This window comes from Phalacrocorax carbo, chromosome 8, assembly GCF_963921805.1.
Source record: "Phalacrocorax carbo chromosome 8, bPhaCar2.1, whole genome shotgun sequence".
NCBI lineage: Eukaryota > Metazoa > Chordata > Aves > Suliformes > Phalacrocoracidae > Phalacrocorax > Phalacrocorax carbo.
Window position 1 is genome coordinate 31,265,866 of NC_087520.1, and position 23,097 is coordinate 31,288,962.

At 34.5% G+C, this 23,097-nt stretch overlaps 1 protein-coding gene across 12 annotated transcripts in view; it reads right to left on the reverse strand.

Moving 5' to 3' along the window:
• The window catches only part of PHKB (phosphorylase kinase regulatory subunit beta), a 93,275-nt gene that overhangs the window by 57,481 nt on the left and 12,697 nt on the right, over positions 1 to 23,097 (reverse strand). For 11 of the 12 annotated variants that reach the window (XM_064459453.1, XM_064459454.1, XM_064459452.1 and 8 more), the window contains 6 exons: positions 21,119 to 21,218; positions 17,980 to 18,087; positions 15,892 to 15,972; positions 12,305 to 12,420; positions 4,971 to 5,034; positions 1,213 to 1,308 (listed from right to left, as the gene is read on the reverse strand). In XM_064459453.1, coding sequence (XP_064315523.1) covers positions 1,213 to 1,308; positions 4,971 to 5,034; positions 12,305 to 12,420; positions 15,892 to 15,972; positions 17,980 to 18,087; positions 21,119 to 21,218 — 565 coding nt within the window. The remainder of the gene's footprint in view (positions 1 to 1,212; positions 1,309 to 4,970; positions 5,035 to 12,304; positions 12,421 to 15,891; positions 15,973 to 17,979; positions 18,088 to 21,118; positions 21,219 to 23,097) is intronic. The other variant, XM_064459460.1, reaches the window with a different exon arrangement.

A 23,097-nucleotide genomic window follows, 5' to 3' on the forward strand; every position in this document is an offset into this window, starting at 1 on the left:
AGGCGCTGTAACAAACATGCCACATACCAATCTGATTTACAAGTAAGGTGATAAGGGAATAATTTCAGGAAAAAATGAGTAGCATTTCTCAAGAGTCACATGCAACTATGATGAATTAAAAACACACGAAAAAATACTAACCAGTGCACCACCACTATGGGTAAGCTTACAGAAACATCAAAAAGTAGTTTTAAGTTGTAATTCTTATTTCACACGCTGTTTCATTATTCCTTTCTGCTGATATATCTAATACGTTCAACCATTTAAAATACCATATTTTTGCCAGTACTATTGATGTGAACCCATAAAATGAAAAAAAAAAGGACACAAACATTCCTCCTGTAGCATAAGTAACTTATGAAGCCAGCTTCTGTTGGAATATTTCAAGTCTCCAGCAACTAATAAACAGCAAAACAGTTCTAAAAGACCATGCGACTATAACAAAAGTAGCTGACAATGCCTTTTATTTTAATTATCCAGTAATACAACTCTACTATAATTCTTCTACACAATGAGTAAGCTATTAGTGTTGAAGATTAATAGGTTTTTTTGTCCATTCTGGGATATAATAGCATTTTTATTTGTGAAACAAAGCAGTAAAACTCTATTATCACTTATTTTAAACTACAGATTTTCAAAAACCAAATTTACCTTTGATGTCAGTACTAAACTAGATTTTTAAAAATTAATCTATACTTTAGTCACTTAGATTTACTTGCTGAGGAAATACTTATTTGTAACAGTAGCTTATAATAACAACAATAAATCCTCCATATTCAGCCATTTATGAAAGCCAACCTTAAAGGCTTCTTTGCTAGACAAAAGAATGAATTAAAGCTAAAATAAAGTTTTTTAAAAATGCAGGTACTGAGTGTACAGTGGAAACTAGGCCAAAAGAAAGACAATCACCAAGACTGCAAATCCTAATTAGGTTACTGCAGATAATTTTTATTTTAAATTTTATATAAAATTGTTTAGAAAGATACCAACAGGCTACCATTTTAACCTAAATACGCATAAAGTACACCATCGTAATTCCACTTCAGAGTAACAACTACAGCACAGTGACATTTAAAAAGCAGAAATTTAACATCTTCCCAGCAAATCCCTATATCAATGACAGCATAATTGCCATCACAGAACTAAGAATTATGTTCACATTCATTTATTTTCTCCACGCTCTGTTGAGGTGAATTTCATTTAATTACTTACATGAGACCTTGACTCTCGGGGCAGCAGTGAACAGAGAGTCTGTCTGTTACGGTTATGGGCATCAAAATCCACAAATATAACAGACCAAGAGCAGCCCTGTAAACAGAACATTAGATTTATTTAAGGGAAAGGGAAGAAAGGTTAGCATACCCTGGTGAAACAAACTGTTCTTTGTTTTATTTAGGTTATGCTGTAATAGTCTGATAGCTGGTAATTTTAATCAGAAAATGTACCACAACATCAAGATGAAAACATTTTGAATTTTCAAACATATTTAAATATAGCCAAAATTAGATGGATTTATCTACTAGTGATTTTGAGTTATGGGATTCATTCAAGCTATGATCTCTTCCATTAATTCTTGAAAAGCTGATGACTGTATTAAGGACAAACAAAAAAGTAGCTCAGCAGAATTTAGGATGATACAATGATTTCAGGATCTGGCTACGATCAATGCACAGTTAAAGATTATAACAGAATTCTTATGCCAATGTCATATATATTAAATACTTCACATAGATTTATAACTATTATTTCAGATATATACAATACATTGGGAATAAATTTAAGAAATTTAGCATAGGATATAATGCAAAATAATGATAAAATAAATATCTTAATTATATTAAAAAACCCTTTTCTCAATGGGTAAATAAATCCTTTAGTGAGGGAATGTTAGGATTACAGCTTGACTGTATTTTTATGCCATACATATAACTCCCACTTTTCATGAAATATGTCTGGTGTGTTGGAGAAGAAAATGGACAGCATTTAAAAACAATGAATGAACTCCTTTTTACATTAAAGCATGTAAAATTCTGATTTAACAAAAAGCCAATAATTTTTCAGTTCATAATTGTTCTTTATTGTATCTGGCACCTAGGAAGTATAGCAAAGGGTACATTAAAATTATCTGAATATCAGTTAAGCAGTGCTTTGTTACAGCATAAAAAGCAGTACAATTTCTTACAGAAATACATTATTTTTTTATGTTTTCTAGAATTCAGGGAGGGAGGGAAGGAACAGTTAAATGTGAATATCAACAATAAGTGACTTCTATTTTGTCTTCTCTGGGCGCATCCATGAACGCTCAGGGAAACTGCCCTACCATGATATACTCAGCGATATATAATACACATGCATGTGTGAGAGCACAGCTACAATACTACATATTTGTATTTACTAGTCTCTTCCAGCATCCACAGCGTGAGTGGAAAAATCTGCATGGAAAGGCTGAGCAGTCTGTTGTCCCCAGCAATGATTTATGCAGGTTGCACTAGCATAGTTGCATGTGCAAACAAGTTCCTCTTGAGGGGCTCAGCAGGATTTCTCAAAGCTGTTGGAACACAGCTGGAGCTAAGCACAAAGGCAAACTCTGCCATAGACTGAAGGTCAAAATGGTTTTTGTTTATGCTAAGTATCTTGGAAATACTCAAAGCATTTAAACTGGTTTTGCTTCAGCAATTTATTAATCCATTTCAGAATTTAGTAAAAAATAATCTGAAGAAAAAACAAATCAAAACAAAAAACAGCAGATGCATTTACTGGTGCTCAAGACTGTTGGAAAGGTAAAGATTGCAGATAAATGTTTTTTTCTGAAATACTGGCAATGTGTGTATAATGCCCAATCATTATTTAAGATCCTTACTAGCTCCTAGTTCTTAACACATAATATCAGTTTTTAAAATGTACATAAAGTGAACCAAAACTAGACCAAATGGTTAAGTCTTTTTGAAACAGTGTATTTTTGTACATACATAAAGTGCATAAAGAGCACTTTCATATTTCTCTGCTCAAACAGCCATGAATATTTCCTGAGGAGCAGATTCTAAACAGAGCAGGTCTATTATACTACAGTACTAGTACAACTATATAGATGCAAAAAAAAAAAACACCCAACCCCAAAACACAAAAAAACCCCAACAAACAAAAGAACCCACCATGAATAGATATCCACAAAAACAAAAAAAAGTAATAATGGGTGTCTAAGTCCATAGAGTCAGAGGATCTCCTGTTTTATGCCATATGACAAAGGGTCTAATAATAGTAAGTGGTAGAGCTTTTCATCAACAGATAAGATTGTATTTCTATGTCAGTTGCTCGCTATTTAAAGCAAATTTTAACATATTATCATGCCAGGCATCTGAATAACACTAAGAAGTTTTAGTTTAACAGTTGATTGTATGTGAATAAGCTATAAGAAATAACTTTTTGTCCAATGGTGCTAATGATTATTTTATGTGACTGTTCCGATCCATACCTTCTATTTTACCAATGGAAAAACTGAGACAAAAACAACTAAGAATGTTTTCATAAACCAAGCAGTACAGAAAGGAACTTGGAACATAATTTGGAGGGTCTCCCAGTCACAATTCTACAGTTGACCTAGCCTACACTCATTAGCTCACACAGAGCACCTGAAATTCCCCTTATTCACCATGTATCATTTTGCCAATTATATCTTCTCTCCTTTGTACTATTTCCTTTATGCCAAACAGTGCATTTAACCAAGTTCCTTAAAGTTGGGTATTTGAAACAGAGAAGTATCACACTCTGAAAGTCAGCTCCATCTGATGTCCAAGACAAAAGGAGAGCACAGGTATTACATAGAGAAAAAAAAAATTCCTACCTTGAAGCCAGCAAGAATATACAGAAACTTGCCTCAAAAAATATACAAGTCAAGGTCACAATATAAAATTATTAAAACTCAAATGGATCATATACTAACTGCAGAAAAAAAAATTTAAGTATAAAAATAAGCTACTCATGTAAACACGTCATTTTTTAAAACAAAGTTTCAAATGTTACTCAACCTTAAGAAGACATAAAGCAAGTTTCACCAATTAATTTTTAATTCTTATGAAATACAGACATTTGGGCATGTGAGCAAGGTCCATCAGTTACAAGTCAAAAGAGATGAAAGCTCCCAAGAAAACAGTGCAATATGGAAACTGTACTTAGTGTACTGAGCTCACCACTTTGTAGCCTGACTAACCTATCTTCCCTTCCACACAGTTTACAGACAAAACTCACCACCAAGTTTTCTAAGTATTTCTACACATCCTTGATGCTATCCAACTTTCTTTTTAGCTGCATTCCTACCCTTCATTCCCATTCATTAATCACACCATTAGCTTGACAACAATCTCTTCCATTTGTAAATTTTCTAGACCATTAGTTTGGAAGAGGATTCTTCTATTTTAGCTATAGACTACTGTAGGTGTAACACCTAAAAGATGATGTACGTAGAAGGGGAATACAAGGCAGAGAGAAAAATCTAAGGAAAGGCTTGCTTTCTTAATTGATCCAAGCCATATGAAAGGATGGGAAAAGATTTTACCGGTATGCAACTTATTGAAATTGAAAGTCAATAAAACAGTGGGATTATGCACCAGTAGCTTGTTTGAAGTCTTGATCAAAAGCCACATGAAGGAAGAAGATAGAAGTAAGGTAAAGGTATACTGTATTATGATCAACAGATAAAATTCTGAAAGAAAAACTTCAACGAAGTCCTTTTTCAGAATAAGCTACAATCATTTTAGAGTTTTTTTAAGAAAAAAAGTAATTCTTGATAGTAAGGGCACTAATGTTTTTATCAGATTAATGCTGTACCTGAAACTAACTTTTTTTTAAAGCTGGACTCTTAACAAATTGTACTAGATATTAATAAATATGTTCCACTGTTGATCCTCTGGTTCACAGTGCAAATCATTACCGCTAAAAAAAAATAAATAAGCGAAAACAAACATTTTTATTACCTGATTTCCGAAGAGATTGAAGCCATTAATTGCTTCTAAAGCTGCTTTTGCCAGCCCCACGGAGCTGAAGAAAAAAACAAAAACAACAACAAAAAACCCAGAGGTATCATAATTCAAGACCAGATTAAAATTTAATAAGTTTGACATATTTCAGAGCTATGATCTTTTCTTGATTTCTGTGCTTAACCTTTATGTCAACAAAATGATGATGCAGCAAATTTGGGGTGGTTTGGTGGTGGATTTAATTTTTTTTAAATACTTTTCAGCATTTTTATTTGTCTTCAAATGTCAGAGACCATCTGGAAAAGTTCTCACCTTGCTACTAGACACCTGGCATGATGTATTTCAAGGTCTTGCTAATAGCATATTAACAGAGGATTTAGTTCAGTACAGTTTTTCAACCCAGCTCTTCACCATTGAACTATAAAAGACTGATTTCTGACTAGCTTTTGATATAAATAAAAGAGCTCATCAATCTGGATTCAGAAAAGGAGGATTTTCTGATGTCAGCCATATAGTGAAAGGTCTTTTGTTTCTCTTACTCCATGACTAATATCCATCACAAAGAAAACAAGACCCAGAAATACTACCAACAAGCCTTCAAACTAGCAAGTTCATGTTTAAATACATTAAGCACTAGTTGTATCTACTAAATCACTAATCATTATACAAATTTTAAGTCAAGTTATATTAAAAAAAAACAAAACAAAACAAAAAACCAGAACAAGCATTCCCCCTTAATGCACATACACTTTTGATGTTTGGGGTTTTTTTGAGGTTTTTGTTTCTTTTTTTTCCCGTTTGTTCTTTAAAAAGCTCAAGATAAGCTAATAAAACTACATGCATTTGACAGGTTTATATGAAATTTGAAATATGGCAGAGGGCATTATTTTCAAATATTGTTTTAAAGAATACATAATTATAGATAGGCCAGCTTCACATGCATCCACTAACTGCAATAAAGAGCTAAAGCATTAACACACATAAAATGCTAAATTTTTGCTTATTCATTCCAAAATTCTAGATGTTAAGGTCACAGGGCATCAAAAAGTAAAACATTAAATGAGCTAGTTCCCAACACTGCTAGAGTCTAGAAGCATAATATATAATGTTACCAGATTTCTGACAGTTCTACTATTGAATACAAGCATTCAAAGTAGGGAAAGGGCGTTGGACTGCTTACTAAGTGGTTACATAAAAGTATAGGATCTAGAAGTACTACTGAAGTCTAGTTAATACAACAAACACCTTCTACATTCTCTTAGGCTATCTGGTAAAACTGATTCAGAGCATCCTGCAAAACAAAACCTAGTGTAATTCTTCCAACTTTATTCATAAAACTAGAACTTTAAATCATGCCTTTGTCTCCGCTTAACTATAGTGCCTCTGACCAATGCATCTTTACCTGTCTCTGCTTCATTTCTGCACAAACCACAGTGATTTGACTTCATTGACACCCCATGTGCTATCCCAGATGTGCGTCCTTGTTTTGAAGCATCTATTTCAGAATCAAGTTTCATCTTTCCCCCTAACCGCCCACTCCTTTAGATAGGAGCTCTGTTTTCCAAGTAGCTTACAATTGATTTGAAATATTTTTAGCCAAAAACAATAAATGAGACAATAGAAAAGGAAGACAGCAGAATAACAGAGAAGTACAGATGTCTACCTTGTTATCTTTAGAAGTTAACAAATCTGAAGGCATATAGCAAAAGACTAGAAAAGGAAAAGGTAGAATGAATCAGGCTGACATGACAAAAGATTCAGAGTTAAAAGAAAGACTGTAAGGATAAACAAAAGTGACAAAACATAGTACAAAGACATAGATCAACACTGCAGGAGGAAAGCCTCCATCCAACCTTAGCATGATAAAAATGAGTGGAGAGAACCAAAAGCTTCATCTTTCCATAAAGCCTTTCCCTATAAGGGAGAGGAAGTTGTTGACACTGTCTTCAGCTAACAACCATTTAGATGCAGCTACCGTGTTTCTTCCTACTGCGCACAATACACACATTTGAAGAAAAGCAAAAACAAACACACACACACAAAACAAAAAAGGAACTCTCTTAAACACATGCACTGCTATACACAGATGCTTGAAAAGTCTGAATTTTTAAGAACTGGGAAAAGTCTGGGGAAAACAGAATATATCAATGAGTTTAACAGTTTATTATTAGCACAGTAATTCCTTGAAACAGTCTCTTGAAAAAAAGGACAAAAAATGAGTTAAAATTTTGTATCCTTTTTTCTCTAAAATTGATTATCCACTCAGTTAACCACACTTCCCCTTTTTCCATTTGGGATAAAAATTACACAGTACTGCTAAACAAGGAATGAAAAAAAAAAAAGTTGACAAAGAGATAGTCATGACTGTGGAAAATTAAAGCATCCTTAAGAGTCTGAGGGCTGCAGTCTACTTGCAGGGAAATATTAAAATTAACAACAGCTAGGAATATGTACTTTCTGAACAGGACAGCCCTAGATGTTTTGTTTATAAAGATAATTAAGTAACACTGAGTTAGAAAAAATACTCAGAAATAATAATTAATAATCCCTAACTTCTGTATAAGAGGAGTTGTGATAGTACTGACAAACAACTGCACTATCCAGCCCAAAAAACCTACAGCAACCAAATTGTCAGGAAACTGCAAACAGGGACTGTGCTTTAACCTTAATTATTCTATACTCCATGTGGCATTTTGGGACCAGAGCAAACTTTTTACCTTACTGTAAATAAAATTATTTGTACTATTTATTCATGTGAAATATAAAATTTCAAATGTTTACTAATCCATATTTTAAAGATGGGAGCCAGTTATGGTTACACAGAAAATATTGAAAGTAATGAAAAAAAAATAATCAGTGCAGAGTTATGGAATGTGCTTGCTTTAAATACTGGTTTACCTGGGTTGGTTTTAATATTAGAAGTACTTTAGACACTGATTTCAGATGCCATCATTCTTTTAAACTATTACCAACAGGTTTATAAACCCCTATCTTTCTTTCTGAAATACTGCCAGAAATAGTCCTCGTGGGATTTAATTCTAATTAGTTCAACAAGAGAAAGTTGATTAGGTTAACTAAGTTCTGCTCTGAGCAGCTGTCATCAAACAGTGGTGAAATCCCTCAGTTTCAGTATCTTCTGCTGATGAAAGGTTTTGGTACTGGAGAATGTGATGAAGGAATAAACTGAACTCAGAAGTGTTGTGAATATAGTTATTTTTCTGGCTCTGTTTCAAATACCTAAACACGAATGTAATTGTTCTAACAACTGCTCTGTTTTAATTATCACCCAGCAACTGATCAAACAAATTGGCTTGATGACTCAGAGCAGAAATTTTCCTAGGAGTTAAGCATTATTATCAAACTGTATACATAGAAAATGAAGACAGGAGAAATCCCACTCACTGAAACCTGTATCACATGTTAAAATCTCATATTCTCCTTTTCCCTTCCAAATAACACTTCTAATACCAACAGTTGGATATTTTCAGAGTGGGGAAAAAAGTTACTGGCAAAAGGTAGGGAAGTAATAGTTGTTCAACAGCAACAACTGCTGGTATGCAGATAATGTAGAACTACTTACTCTACCTACAAAATAGGATGATACTGCTTGGAAAAAAATTGAAGACAAACATGGATTGCTTCCTTCAAACAACTTCTCTTTTACATACTCAGTCATTATTTTACAGTAAGAAGAATACTGTAATTGATCAGTATTTTTCTACCTCTGGTTATTCAAAGCCCCTGGAGACTTCAGTATTCTCACAAATATTACTTGCAGATGAAAATGCAAACGTCTCAACATTAAAATATTGCTTTCTTTTCCCCATCACGTAGTATTTCTTCACATTATAATGGTATATCAAGCATTCCCCATACACACAAGTACTACTTGGTTTACTACAAGTTTCATGGGTAACTGATAGGAGGGAGTTCCTTAAAAAAAAAAAAAGTCTGCGAACAGCTCTAGTATCAAGGATGTCTTTTGAAGACTAAACAATCACACAACATAAAACACCTCAGAATTATGATCACACTTCAGATGCTTGTTTCATTCCTCTTGATTAATGCCTTCTTGTTGGGCAAATTAGAAGAGTTTTTACAATAAACGTTATGCTCATGTCTTTCTAGAGAAACAACATTCTTCATAATGGATTGTTTTAACACTATGAATTAAAGGAAAAACACATTTTAATAAATATGTTCCTTCCTCCACTCAGCAACCCACCATGAACATGCTGTGTTAACCTGATGGATCTATTCCCTGAGAAAATAACGCTTACTTGGAGATGGCTCCAAAACAAAGCCTAACCCAAACCCTCTTTACATATTCCTCTGAAAATGTCACAGGATCATAAAGTCATTGGCTGAACTCAGCTGGTCCAACATGAAATCCGAGTTGAAGCTAGATACAATAACCAAGACTGATTCAAGTAAACCATAGCCTCATCTAGACAAGTCTCAAAACCCTCCAAGAATGGAGATTCCATAACTTCTTTTTAGTAACCTGCTCTGGTGCTTTACTGCGCTTCAAGTGAAAAGGTTTCTTTTCACTTGAAAAGACAAAAGGTCCATACTGAATCTCCCCAGGTGCAATCTGTAGACCTTACTGTAGCTGCGATTATTGTGATTCACGACAACTTATCAAGAGCATCCTTGCAATCATATTGCTATGGGTATCATTTGACCTCAGTCCATATGTAGGGCAGGGGAAGCTGTGACTAACCTACAGAATTTATACTTCCAGCTTGCTAAAAAAGCATTAGTAAATTCACTTAAACATTATTCATAATTTCCAGTAACTTTTAATCCTTAGATTTACCCTCTCGGTACAATACCTGAGGACAAACAAGAAAATTTGAAGATTCTTAGCACAACTGCTAATCAAAGCACAACATAAAGCATATACAACCTTAATCCTCCTCCCATTCAGTTTCTTGCCTCCATCCAAAAACTGTGCAGTTCAACTGGAATATCAAACACCAGAAGGGGTGTTAACAATACCCAAACAACAAAACAAAAAACAATCCCACAACAATGACAATAATTTAATAACAAGACAAAACAAATTAGAACAAGGAGGAACAGCGCTGTAGCGATATAGTACCTGCACTACAGAGAAAGCAAGATCAAGGCTCTATGGTCTTAGATTTGGAATGTGAAGACACTGCACTTCAGCGACTTCATTATTCTCACAGTACATATGGGAGATGTCAAAGACATTTCACAGAGGTACTCAGCAGATGCCTGGAAAACAGCTTGATCATATGGTTACAGGACAAATTAATTTTTCAGAAGTTCAGCCGTATGGCAAGGGGATCACGCTATAACAAAAGCTGTTACAAATCTTGCATGGTCCACAGAGTGTTTTGCTATTTATCATTTATAAGAAGTGTTTTGAACTGTACTAAGAGAGAATACCAAGACTGTGTAAAGACTTAAAATATCTGTATCTTCTAACACAGGTCATAATTTGCAGTTATTATTAATGGATTTCATATTATATAATACCTTCTTTAGAAAGAAAGCCTCTTTCAATAGAAGACAAGAAATCTAATTCTGAAAGCAAACACACACTGTATGTAGACTTGCAGTGTGAGTTTTAAGTGCCAGGAGTACAGCATACTTAATACTGAAACTTAAGTGACTGGTTTGGAGTCCATAATCACTGAAGACAGACATACATCATTCATGACTAGGCCTGATTAGTTATAATAACTTTTTAATTTTAAAAAAAATTTTTTGGAGATGTCTTAGGTAGATAACACCACAATAGAAGCATAACAAAGTCTAGAGAATATTTTAGTGTACCCAGGGCTTTCCTCAATAATATCTAAATACATCTTTTGATGCGTGTTCCTCTCCCGTGTTTTCTGATTTATGAGAAAAAGGGAAATTGCCTACTGGCTTCCTACAGTGAAACAGAGTATCAACATGCAAACAAAGAAAGATAAATAGGGGCAATACCTGCTTCTGATGACCAAAGTCTACTTCTTAAATTAGGACCAAGCTCTGTACCTCCTTTGTGTCAGTTCAATGATCTGTTAGATTGGCTCAGTCCACCTCATAAAACTTCACCCTTAGAAAAACCAACCTATAAATGTCAGTCCAGATGAAGACAAGACAACATGCCTATTTCCATCTGGTTTAAAGAGGTTCAGTTTTCCCTGGAAGAAATTCACACACTAAATAACCACAATGCTGCAAACAACAGGGGACACAGGAGTTTCAGGGTTCCTTTTGTGAATTTGTACAAGGTGAGAAGTGGAAGGAAATATATGATTCTCTAAGTGAATGTTCATGTAATCTGGCATTTGACAATTTTACAGACTAAGAGGAAGAAAAAACCCAACAAACTAATAAAGCTAATTATATAATAACAACTTGGAGGTTTCAGTTCTCACACCAGTACTAAAGCCCTACAAAAGCCCTGAAAATACATACCTAAATTGATTATTTTGCTGCAATGACTTCTAACTATACCTACAGCTTAAAATACATGCCTGTATGTGAACAAAGAAAAATTATTTCATTCTGAAATGAGAACACAGATTCATTTGGCAACAAAGACTTTGAGAAACGTGTATCATTTGTAAGCCCATGTTAATTATGATGATCAATGGCATTTAAAAAATCCTAGATTATCCAAGCTATAGCCATTTTTATGTTTAATAAAACCTCAGAAATAAAAAGTGAAGAAAACAATAGTCATGCTAGAAAAAGGAAGTTGTCAGATTACAGATTTGATCCTTCAAGACAGACAGCATGTGAGCAACTCCACTGAAGTGAACTGGACCACTCTAACATTTAAAATGTTAAGAACATTCCTAACTGTCTTAAGGGACAGGTGTCAGAACATGCAGTTACTTGTAGCATCTGAAGAATGTGGAAAGAACTTGTGCACTAGACTATCCTCCAGTGTCCAGCATCTTCCTCCCAGCACGGCAGAGTTGAGAAAAGTCTAGACTCATGATTCAACACCTTCTTAAATCAGGATATTCCTAAACATTTTTGTGAATCCAATCCACTGCACATGCTTTAAGAGTCTGAACTGTTCTGAACACAATTTTCAGAATAATATGTGTGCAGCTGCACATAATTATTGGAATTTGAATACTCAAATAGCTAAGCACCTATGTGGTTTATTTCAGCATGCATATGATGATGAAATTATGCTTCACACTTTCCCAAATACATCTCTCAGTCTTTAAAGAACCTTAATTTAGTTCAAACAGTATTTTAATGCATTATTATTTTTAACTCACCCCGTGAATTCTTTTAAGTCATATCACATTTATTTGCTTTGATTGAAAGAGCTATAATTGCTCACCTACCTTGAATGCAGCTCTGGACTGCCATTGTTGTATTTACTTCCTCTTTCCCAGACACCAAAATCTGGTACACGATAGGCTCTTTCTACGCAAAACACAAGATTTTGAATGAAGGACACCTACAGGAAAGAAAGATAGAAAAGTGACTGAAGGAAAACAAAAGCGTATTTTCTTTTGCTCGTTTTTTTTTCAAAACGACAAAGCTGATTTAACTCAGCCATCATAACTGTGCCTTCCATCCTCCCCTCCGGCACCCCCCAAGAATAATGTTCCCAAGCTCAGATATTCTCTTTAAAACCAGTTTTTAATCTGTCCCAAATTAGGTGATGATGTGATTTATGCAGAAATTCCTACAAAAACAGCAATAAAAATTATTTCATATTCAAGACATATTTGAAGAGCTCCAGAAAGGTGGTATTTTTATCTTTTAAAAACAATTTGTCCTAAAAACAATATCAGACAGCAAAAGAAATTAATTCCTACAAGATAGGACACAGAAATCTTGGTGCTATTTCTTGCATCATTTTGAGAACTGATACACCAAAGTTTTATTTTATTAGCTCCAGATAATACATACTTTTGCAGATTCAAACACACTCCGTTATAAACACAAATAAAGCTCTGAACCAGTTTATTATAATTAAAATCTCCTCTTGGATCAACATGTTTTAACTGACTACTAAGGTATTTAAGGGTAATTTAAGGTATTTAAGGTATTTTAAGGGTATTTAACTATAGCTGGGTACTTAATTTATGTAGATACTTCTTCCTTATTTATGCTGTCGAAAGGGACGTTTGGAGTTGCTCAATTGTAGAAAAGTTAAACTGATGATAAACTTCACAGTTCACCTCAATGAGCCCACAGATTAGAACTCAGAGGAAATGTAACCACAAATGCAAGATTTATACTGGTTCATCCACCAAAGCAAGGATTTCATCCCCTCCCACCCAAACTATTCTAGGGGATTCTGTGGGAAAAAGAATATTGCAACAGCTATAAGCACAACCATACTGGGGAACTACAGAGGAGGATCCACTTTACTACAGTCAAGTGATAGTTTTTTAAGGAGCTATGAGATAAAAACCAAATCTTTTACTGAAAGGCATTTGCTTCCATTTTAATTTACCTGTATATACCTGTTTTGGCTTTTTCTCTCCATTTTCCCTTAAATCTTAAAAAAAGGTACTCTTTCAGATACACCCTTTATGCTAATACCAGTCAACCAGCGATATATATAATTCCATACTTACTTGTCTCTCTATATGTGTGTCTGCTAAAATTTCACTATAGGGTGCTCACGTACCATTATCTGTACAGTAAATCTTTCACAGCTAGTACTTTCAAGGAAACAGACCGCCACACTCTTTAGATATTTCCAGTATTATTAATCCTTGTAATCTAGTATTTGGTTATAATACAATGACCTTTCTCTGAATTAAGCTAGAACACCCAGTGATAAAGAGTGTATCTTCTCCTATTTCTATCATTAACTGAAATTTAGATGCGTTAGCTAAATGAAGAAGCAAAGAGCACCACACAGAAATATATGACCTTACTGATGACTTTCTACCAGTGATGATGTTCAAAACACGAGAAATAAAAAGGTCAATTACAGGTATTTTATGAAGTTAATGAAGGGTTCCCAAATAGCAGATTTACAGAAAAAAGGCAGCAGGGTATTGCTCTATTTTATGTATATATGCCTATACGTATATAGATTTGCAGGCTGCAACCCAAAATCTTCAGAGAGCAATCATTCATATCATGGGCATGTAAATGCTACAACCAAGTCAATGGTAAAGCACTTACAGAAATTATGGATTATGTGTTTGAAGCTTGTTATCCACAAGTCAAGCATGTGGAGAGCAAAGTGTAATAGTACACACGCAGCATGGATGACCGCAAATACTAGTGTTACTCTGTTTTATGTGTAGATAACTTCTCTCAAATTCGTGCACTTGCACAGTCACATACTGTTCCCTGTTATGGATGCAAAGATGCAATTAAATTAGTTTTTCAACTGCAAACAGATGCAACCAGAGGGTAACTTATTGACAGCTGCCACAGCAGACATCAAGCAGCCTAGTATACAACGACTGCCTCCTAAGCCAAGAGTTCCATGTACAAACATATTCATGCAAACAGCTTGTCAAATATCAACCATCTGCCAGCACCTTCCACTGTACTAGCACTGGTTCAAAACCCCTTCTCTCTGAAAGGAAAGATACTAAATACATCATGCAATGATATAATTGGAAAGAAATATCCAACTTGATGTTCGGGTAGCAGATTGCCACATCCACAGTGCTGTCAGTGCCACTGTGCTGAATACTGTCTAGACACAAAGGAAAATTTGGAAATACCATAATTATGTAGTGTTAATAAGATCTGAGAACAGATTCAATTGTTGAAGCTATACAGAGGTTAATAGAATGTACAGGTCTGTGGCAACACAATCTTAGTATACATCTCCATAGTCCACAGATTTCCAGGGTATGGTTGCAAAGAACACTACATCCTAATATTGAAGAGGAGAATATCCACTGACTGGAGAGTCCTACACATGCACTCTTTCTGCAGATTCTGTAATTAAATGCAAACATCTGGAGGATAATATAAACTGTAAATCAAGCTATGTAAATACATAATTATACACATTTGCCTGCTCACAGACATAAAGGCAATTCAGAGAAAATAGACCTATCATATGATCTAACTAAGCGAGAAAGGAGACAAGTTGCATCATTTAGTTTTCTCACTATCTAAAGAAAAAACATTAATGAAGAGATATGTTTTAGAAATATAATGAAAATACACTATTACTAGAAAAAAATCTGTTTTTTAACAATGATAGTACTATAAGTGCATTTAAGCATTTTAAGACAATACAGTAGTAACTATTAAACAGACCAAATTTAAACAACTCTAGATTAAGAAAATCAGAAAAAAACCACCCCAAACCACCAAACCTGTGCTTTCCATTCCTGTCTCAAAACATAACCTTATTTTAAAGCAGGACAGCAGGTTGTCCTGACGTGACTTGCCCTTAAGACAAGGCCATGGTGGCTACTATTATCTTATTTACAGAACAATCTTACAAACATCTCTTACCATGAGATGAAATAGTTTCATTTTCAATTAAAGATACAGCAAAATGTCTTAACACCCACAGGTTCCTATGTATTTGAAGAAAGTCCTTCAGCTTCCCAGAAAATTAACCGTATTATATTGCAATTCCACTGGACAGCATGCACTGGCTGACAGTTTGAAATAAGGTGAAAAGTGAGAATGACATAACTAGAAGTTAACTTTCCCAACAGACCTTTTAATTCTTGTCCTTGTACCTTTCAGAAATAGCAGGGAACTATAAAAGTTTTCAATGTCATGTTACATTCACTCTTTGAATATCTAACGCTTTACTAGCTATTATTTCGCTGTCCATTCATTCCATTCATCTTTTCTGACTTCCATTACAAGTGGAGAATATCCACACCAATTATTTTACAGTTGGTAATTAAATAAAACCGAAGAGAAAAAAAATCCACAACTTAATACAGCACGTGTTTTAACATCGGAGATCAATTTGTACCTCATCTGTGTTGTACACAATCTGCAGCCCCGAAGAGATCATCTCAACCAAATAGAGGAGAAATAATGACACAGCATTTATCTGAAGTAATTAAAAACAGAAAGGAAACTATAATTAACTTTATGTTTATTTGACTCCAGTAAACATAAACAAGCTAAATGTGATATTACTCACTAACAAAGATAGTCCCACTGTAATACAATTTTGATTCTTCAAAAATATTATCCTAATATACTGATATCCTAGATGTAATGATGTGGAAACAATCAATAGCAAGAAATACCACAAACAAGCATTGTCCTCTACAGCTGCTGCTGCAGCACCTTTTTAAAAATTATTTGAAACTATGATATTAAAATGTTTTTGCTTAGGCACACTGCTTTGACCCATAGGCAATCACTTCAGTCACATGCTGTTTCACATTTACATATATCACAATTTATTAGCAAGCAGAGCACCAAGAAGGCAAATAGTATATTGAATAGTACACAGCACACCTAAAACGCAGATCACTTTATTCCTAACTGGAATTTTAGCATTATCATCCGACAGGAGTATAATCACAACATTCAGATATGATTCTATTTGTGAAAAACTGTGGGTTTTTGTTGCCGTACAAGCATTTATTAACAGTAGCTACCTTCAGCAACTGTACAGATGAGCATCATGTCAATTTTTTAATGAATCTAAGAAAACCGCTTTTTTTTTTTTTTTTTTTTTTTTTTTTACACAGAATTCTAGTATAACTGAGAACTTGTAAAACTTCAATAGAGAAAATAAGTTTATCATAATAACTTCCCTCAATGAGCTATAAAACCACAATCTCGGTATATGAAATTTAGAGAAACCATCTAGGGCAAAAAACTGGATCCTTATCTGAACCATAGCAGATTAAGAATAAGGTCCAAATTCTAAATATTCCAAAAGATTTAAAGACCACTGACTCCAGTTTCTTAATACAATCTGAAAAGCACCAAGTACAGCAATAATGGCAGACCAGCTATGTAATATATTCCATTCTTCCTAACTGAACCACCTCAGTTACTCTGTTTTCTGTTGTCTCCACAGAGCAGAAAATGCTCTATTCTTTGAGATTTGCTGATGACAGAAGGTAATGTGCATTCATGTTTACAGGAAGGGTTGAGTTGTGAAAAAAAACAGAGACTTTGAACTATCATGAGTGCTCCCCGGGTCCCAAAATTATTGTCTATTCCTGCAGATAAAAGATGTGCTTGTTCAGGAAGCTTCACATAGAAGTCCAAATTGCTAAGTTAGAATAACTCCATAAATCATTCTTCTCAGAACACATATTTCCTGAATCCAACATATTTACTGTACAGACTATTTAAGTGATGTTGTCACCATGAAAATAAATAATTATCAATCTAATGTCACTTCTGAATAATTTCACTAGCAATTCCTGAACTAAGAAGAGTGCACAGAGTTATGGGATGCAAAAGAACAAGGTCATGAACGTAAAAAAGGGTCTGAAGGTAAAGAGAAGAAAAAAAAAAAAAAAAAGGTAATCAACACTTTGGAAAATGAAAGACAATAAAACAAACAATTATGCAATGAATCTGACTATGAACCACTACACAAAATAGTGAACAACAAATCTGTAACTAGACAAAGCTGTTGACAGTGCACATTAAATCTTTACTCTGAATGTAAACTGCTCAGAGTTGTGGAAAATTAAGCTGGGAATGTTAATAAAAACATAATAGTCAATATAAGATTACACTAAATCTTTCACTTCACTGACTTATTCAATGTTTTTTGCCAGGATTATTTATTGACAGCCTCTGTTGGTCTCAAAAAGAAGCAACTTTGTAAACAAAAAACTACCTACCTCCACAAATCCTGCAGTTATTTCAGTACCTTCTGACCAAAACATACCACTGAGTTATATTTCAAAACAGTTTGTCATCTTCATCAAAAGATGCAGAAGGAATCTCAATTTTATCAAGTACAACACATCTAACACAAATCTAAACAAATTGAGACAGCTGCATCATGAAAGAATGGAGACAACAATAACGTTATTTGAGATCATCCAAACTTTCATTTACACACACGTTCGTATTTTACCTGAAGGTGACCATATTCCTTATGGGAGAAGACCTCATCCCCAGTGTGTGCGCTGAAAACAGAATGAAGGCATTCAGATGGTTTGGGGTCTTGCTTAAATTTCTGAACCTAAAGGTGAATTAAAGGCAAAACATAAAATGAAAGTCAATAATTACAGTATGTTTGGCAACGACAAATTCACTATAAAACTCAGGTATTTCAAAATTTCTTGATATGACCACTGTGTAAAGCCTATAAACAACTGTTCCTGAAACTTACCAGAAACTATTTCATACCTACTTGAAGTATACATATACTTAAAAGGTAAAAACATTCAACCCATCTGTCTAACCTCTTTTGGTCTGGTAGAAAAAAAAAAATTCTGTAATAGATAGCTACAGATGCTTAGTCACTTGCATCTTCTGGAGAAACACCATCACACTACTCTCATATATGGGGCAACTCCCCTTCTCATCATCTTCCTGGCCTGTCCTAAAAAGCCTGTATCCATCTATCCCAGTGTTCCAGTCACTTGAGCTATCCTACCATGCCTCTGTGATCCCAGGTGGTCATAGCCCTGGAGCTGCACACATACTCCTATTTCCTCCTTTTTGTTTCCCATGCTGCATGCATTTGTTTACAGGCATTTATGAGAGGCACCCAAGCATGCTGATTTCCCAGAATGGGTACGAGAGCTTTCTTCTCCCTAATGCTGTCCCATAGGTACCTCCTTATTTCCACACACACACTTGGGACGACTCCACTTCAGCTAATGCTATGTGCCTTCTGTTCACATCACTCCGGGACCTTTGCTTGCCTACCCCATCCACCACTTCCTCACTTGATTGTTCAGCACTCTCTCGCCCCCACCATTCCTAGTTTAAAGTACTCACTGGAGTGCAAGAGCTCAAAACTTATGTGGGAACAATAGTTTTAACAATTTTTAGGAATAACAATCCATAAAATGTAATAATTGTTGTTGTGCCATTTGACAGTGTGGTAAAGGTTTTCAAACAAACACCAAATTATTATTGCTAATAATAATTTTTATGCCTTCTGGGTTATAGATCTACAAGAGCATTCAGAAATTACCACATGTAGACCATGTAACAAATGAAAAGGTGCAAAAGCTAAGAATATCTAGTATTAAACGGTACATGGGAAAACAAAGATTTCTTTTGGTGAGCACAGTTTGTGACATTCAGATGTACAGTGAAATGTTTACAGATTCTGGAAGGCAAAGCTGATAACTTAAAAAGAAAGCATAAAGAATGTAGATAGGAAGAATCGTACCCAAGATGAAAACAGCTTTTTATTCATGCACACTATCATTGGACCTCAGAATGAGCCTCTATGATACAGAATATCTTATGATGAAGATGGAAGACAATAATATGAATTACTAATATAAGAGGTTAACAACAAAGGAGTGAAATAAGAACTACGGTGGTTTTAAAGTAGTTTTGACTCATTTTTTTTGTCACAAAATACAATATCTGCTACCTTACAAAACCATTTGAGAAAACAGTCTGGACTGTCTGAGAGCTGCCAACAGGGCAGAGAAAGGAAATCAAATTCACAAAGAAAAGAATGAAGGTAACATCATCATTCCTCATGTCATCCTATGCTCTCCAACAAACAGTTTTTGAATTTCCTAACCATCATTACCAGGAACTGGTCCACGTTTCACAATATTTTCAAAACTGATCTTCATGTGGTATTTTCCTTCACCAGCAAATCATACATAGCATATTGCATGTGCCCCAGAAGCAAAAAAGTGAATACTATTTTGAGGAGTTATCATGTCTAGTCCATGAACACATTCAATACATTTTAGGTCAAAACGGATATGTTCATTAGCAATAGAATATAACACCTGCAATTTTTTTCACAAGCATCATCATCTATTCAAGTCACGCCTCAGCATTTGGGCATATATAATTAGCATTATTAAAATATATCCTCCTTCTACATACAGAATCTCTCAGAATAAAGACCAATTTGATTTATGTCTGTTAGGTACATCAGACTGCTTATTACTACACTGTAGGAAAATAAAAGCATTTATAGTAATCAAGGCAAAAACCGACAACCAGTATATCAGCAGTGTGACACCTGTGCTGATTTAATGCTCATTATTCATATATGCAGTAACCATCCTCAAAACAAACTACTGCATGCCAAAGAGAAAACAACTGCTCAACTGTAACAAGATCAATTTAGGTAAAGATTACTTAAAGATAAACTACAAAGGAACATAATAAGAAAACTGAGGAAAAAAAAATTGTGTTAGCATAAATGCAACTGACAATACATGTGATTTGCTTATTACTATTATTACTGATCTCCCATGCCTGTGACTTTACATTTCAGTTTGCATACTTAGAAGTGATGGAAGCTATGTGGTAACATGAGAATTATTTTTAACATACAGTTAAAAGTCAGTGACATGAAACTTAATCATGTGGAACACAGGTATTTAACTACTTTTAGAATTACTGCTAGCCACTATGCAAAATTAATCCACCACATCTAAATTTTGATAACGAGAAGCCCTGAATATTCTTCAATATTCAGGTTATACTCACAAGAGGATTATAGGCTGAATTTATCAACTGTATTATAACATAAGTAAACTACCCTGTTTCCTTATTAATTTTGAATTGCTGCTCTTCTGAATTTACATCATTAAGTCAAAGAATACTGGAAAATGGCTGCTAAAGAAATCAAGCAAAATAATCAAAACAATCATCTAGGTGAGAACAACTGCAAATGCAATAAACCAAGTTAACAGTGCAAAGAAAACTCTCCAGCTTTTTTAGCTAAAAGAAATTAATCTTTCCATTTAAGCATTAAAAAGACATTAAAAAAAAATCCCCCAATTACTAATGGTCTAATGTTTAACTTGGATAAATCACTGCAAAATAAACCCAAAGAAGTTTCAAGTATGACCTGCAGTTCACGTTGCAAAATGCTCATGTCTTTTATACCCTAAAAAAATGCTGCAACCTGACAGTAGTGAAGCAGCTGTTCTTAGCTGGGACACAGTAATACTGCATTCCCATTTTGAATTTTATCTATGTTTGGAAGTTGGTTTTCACACTTTAATTAATCCCTTTAGAATTAAGTGAGTGCTTGTGCCCACACTACAGTGTTTTACCTTATCTGCCTGACGCATGTAGCAGTAGAGAATTCCTCTCATACACTTTATAGCAGAATGCTCCAGTTCATGAGTCTTTCCCTTGTCATCATCAATACGCCTGGGTAAGAGAGATAACTCATAAACCAAATTGGAAATGCGAGGGGGGGGGGGGGGGGGGAGGGAGGAGAAAAAAAAGTACGCATTAGTGCTTTAGAATATTAAGTATTTAACTAACACTGTTGTATAGTGGTGCCCACACTCATATAAACATATTTATTGCCCTACCCATTTCTTCTTAATTAAAACTAAAAAACCACTTTTTTTAGTTTATGTTGCAATTTACACACCATTCCTATTTCAGAATTTAAGGAGGAAAAAGAAAATCCTTGCTGATATTATAATATGGCAAGCCACGGTTCTATATTCCATGAGAAATCCAGATCACAAAGGCAATTTCTCCTCAACTCTTCAAAATATCTGCTGTTCATAATCAAGCAGTCATTTTCCTGATGATGTTGATGAACTACAGCTGTGCATACAAGAGTCTGGAAGTTAACTACTCCAGATGTCCAGAACTGTGTTTCATGATACCTTATTATTTTTATACTATGAAATCAAACAACACTCACAAGTACTATATTACTAAATGCATATTAAAACCAATGCCAAACCCCATATTAATTTAACTATAAGAAATGTATTGTGCGTAAACAGCCTTGATCATTGCATTCATGTGTTCTGTCTTTTCCAGTTCTCAATTTTTGATTGAGCCTTTCAGGGTGAAAAGAATGTTTTCTTACATATCTGTAACTTACAACAACATGTCTCTGATACAAATATGCAAAATGGCACAATATGCTCACTGCTATTTCTCAGTCCACTTCATAGCTGTTACTAATTTGATTACAGCTAAGTGGATGATAACTACACTTCAAACAAAGCACATCCTTTTCCACCATACTTAAAACGTTAGTAGTTTATGCTGAGGAGTATGCTGCTCCCTACACTGAAAATTAGGAAGGTAGTGGTAACTTATAAAATCATACACATGCAGAAGTCATGCTGTTTAAATAATAACCTTAGATATAAGAAATGTACTTGCTTTCAACTACAAAGTTGAAACAAGGGGGGAAAACCAACCGCACAAGGAACAAAACCAGATAATGCAAAATTAATAGGTTAAGAATTTTTTTAAGCAGTAGGATTTATTCTGAATTTTATCCTAAATCCAAAGAGCAATAAAAAGCACATGTAAAAGCTCTGAAGTTTTCATGTTACAACATTTTTCCTCTATTCACAACAGCAGTGTTCATTTTCTTAACATGGTCTCAAGAAATTTAGTTTTTATAAAAGTGAACAGTAGCACTTGCATGAGTCAAGCACAGAATCTGCAGGTGGTAGATAACGCAGCCATCCACATCAGTCTTGTATCTTGGCTCATTTCAGATTTTAGCCGTTCACTCAATTTCAGTCATCAACCTTTGCCCAAAGAAAAGTCATTGTGCAGCACCTGAATTTCAGGGCCCTATTCTGAGCATAACTGGAAGTAACACAAACTATTTATCTTGCCTCTTTGTCCTCCCTTCACCCTGCCAACAAATTTCATGTATCATCTTCTATGATTCCACACATTAGGAATTAAAGACTGAGTAATTTGGGCAGTGTTATGCCATGCTCTCTTCTATGAGTTGCTGAAACTTCAAAACAATCACCACTGTCCCTTTCATTCTTCCTTCTACAGTTTTTCTGTGGTTTTTCTTTTTGGTTTTTAGTTTTCAGATGCTTTTATTTCACCAATAGAAAGAGGAATTAAAAGATGCAAAGATTTTAATATAAGAAACAAAATACACATTCTGATTGTTAATTTCCTTATAATTTTTGCTAGTTTCTCAAAATTTTGAAACCTATTAGATCTCGGGCATAGCATCTCCAGAAGTAAACAGAGATCTCTGTACATCATCTTTTTCAAAAAGCATCATTTTGCAACATTTCCTAGA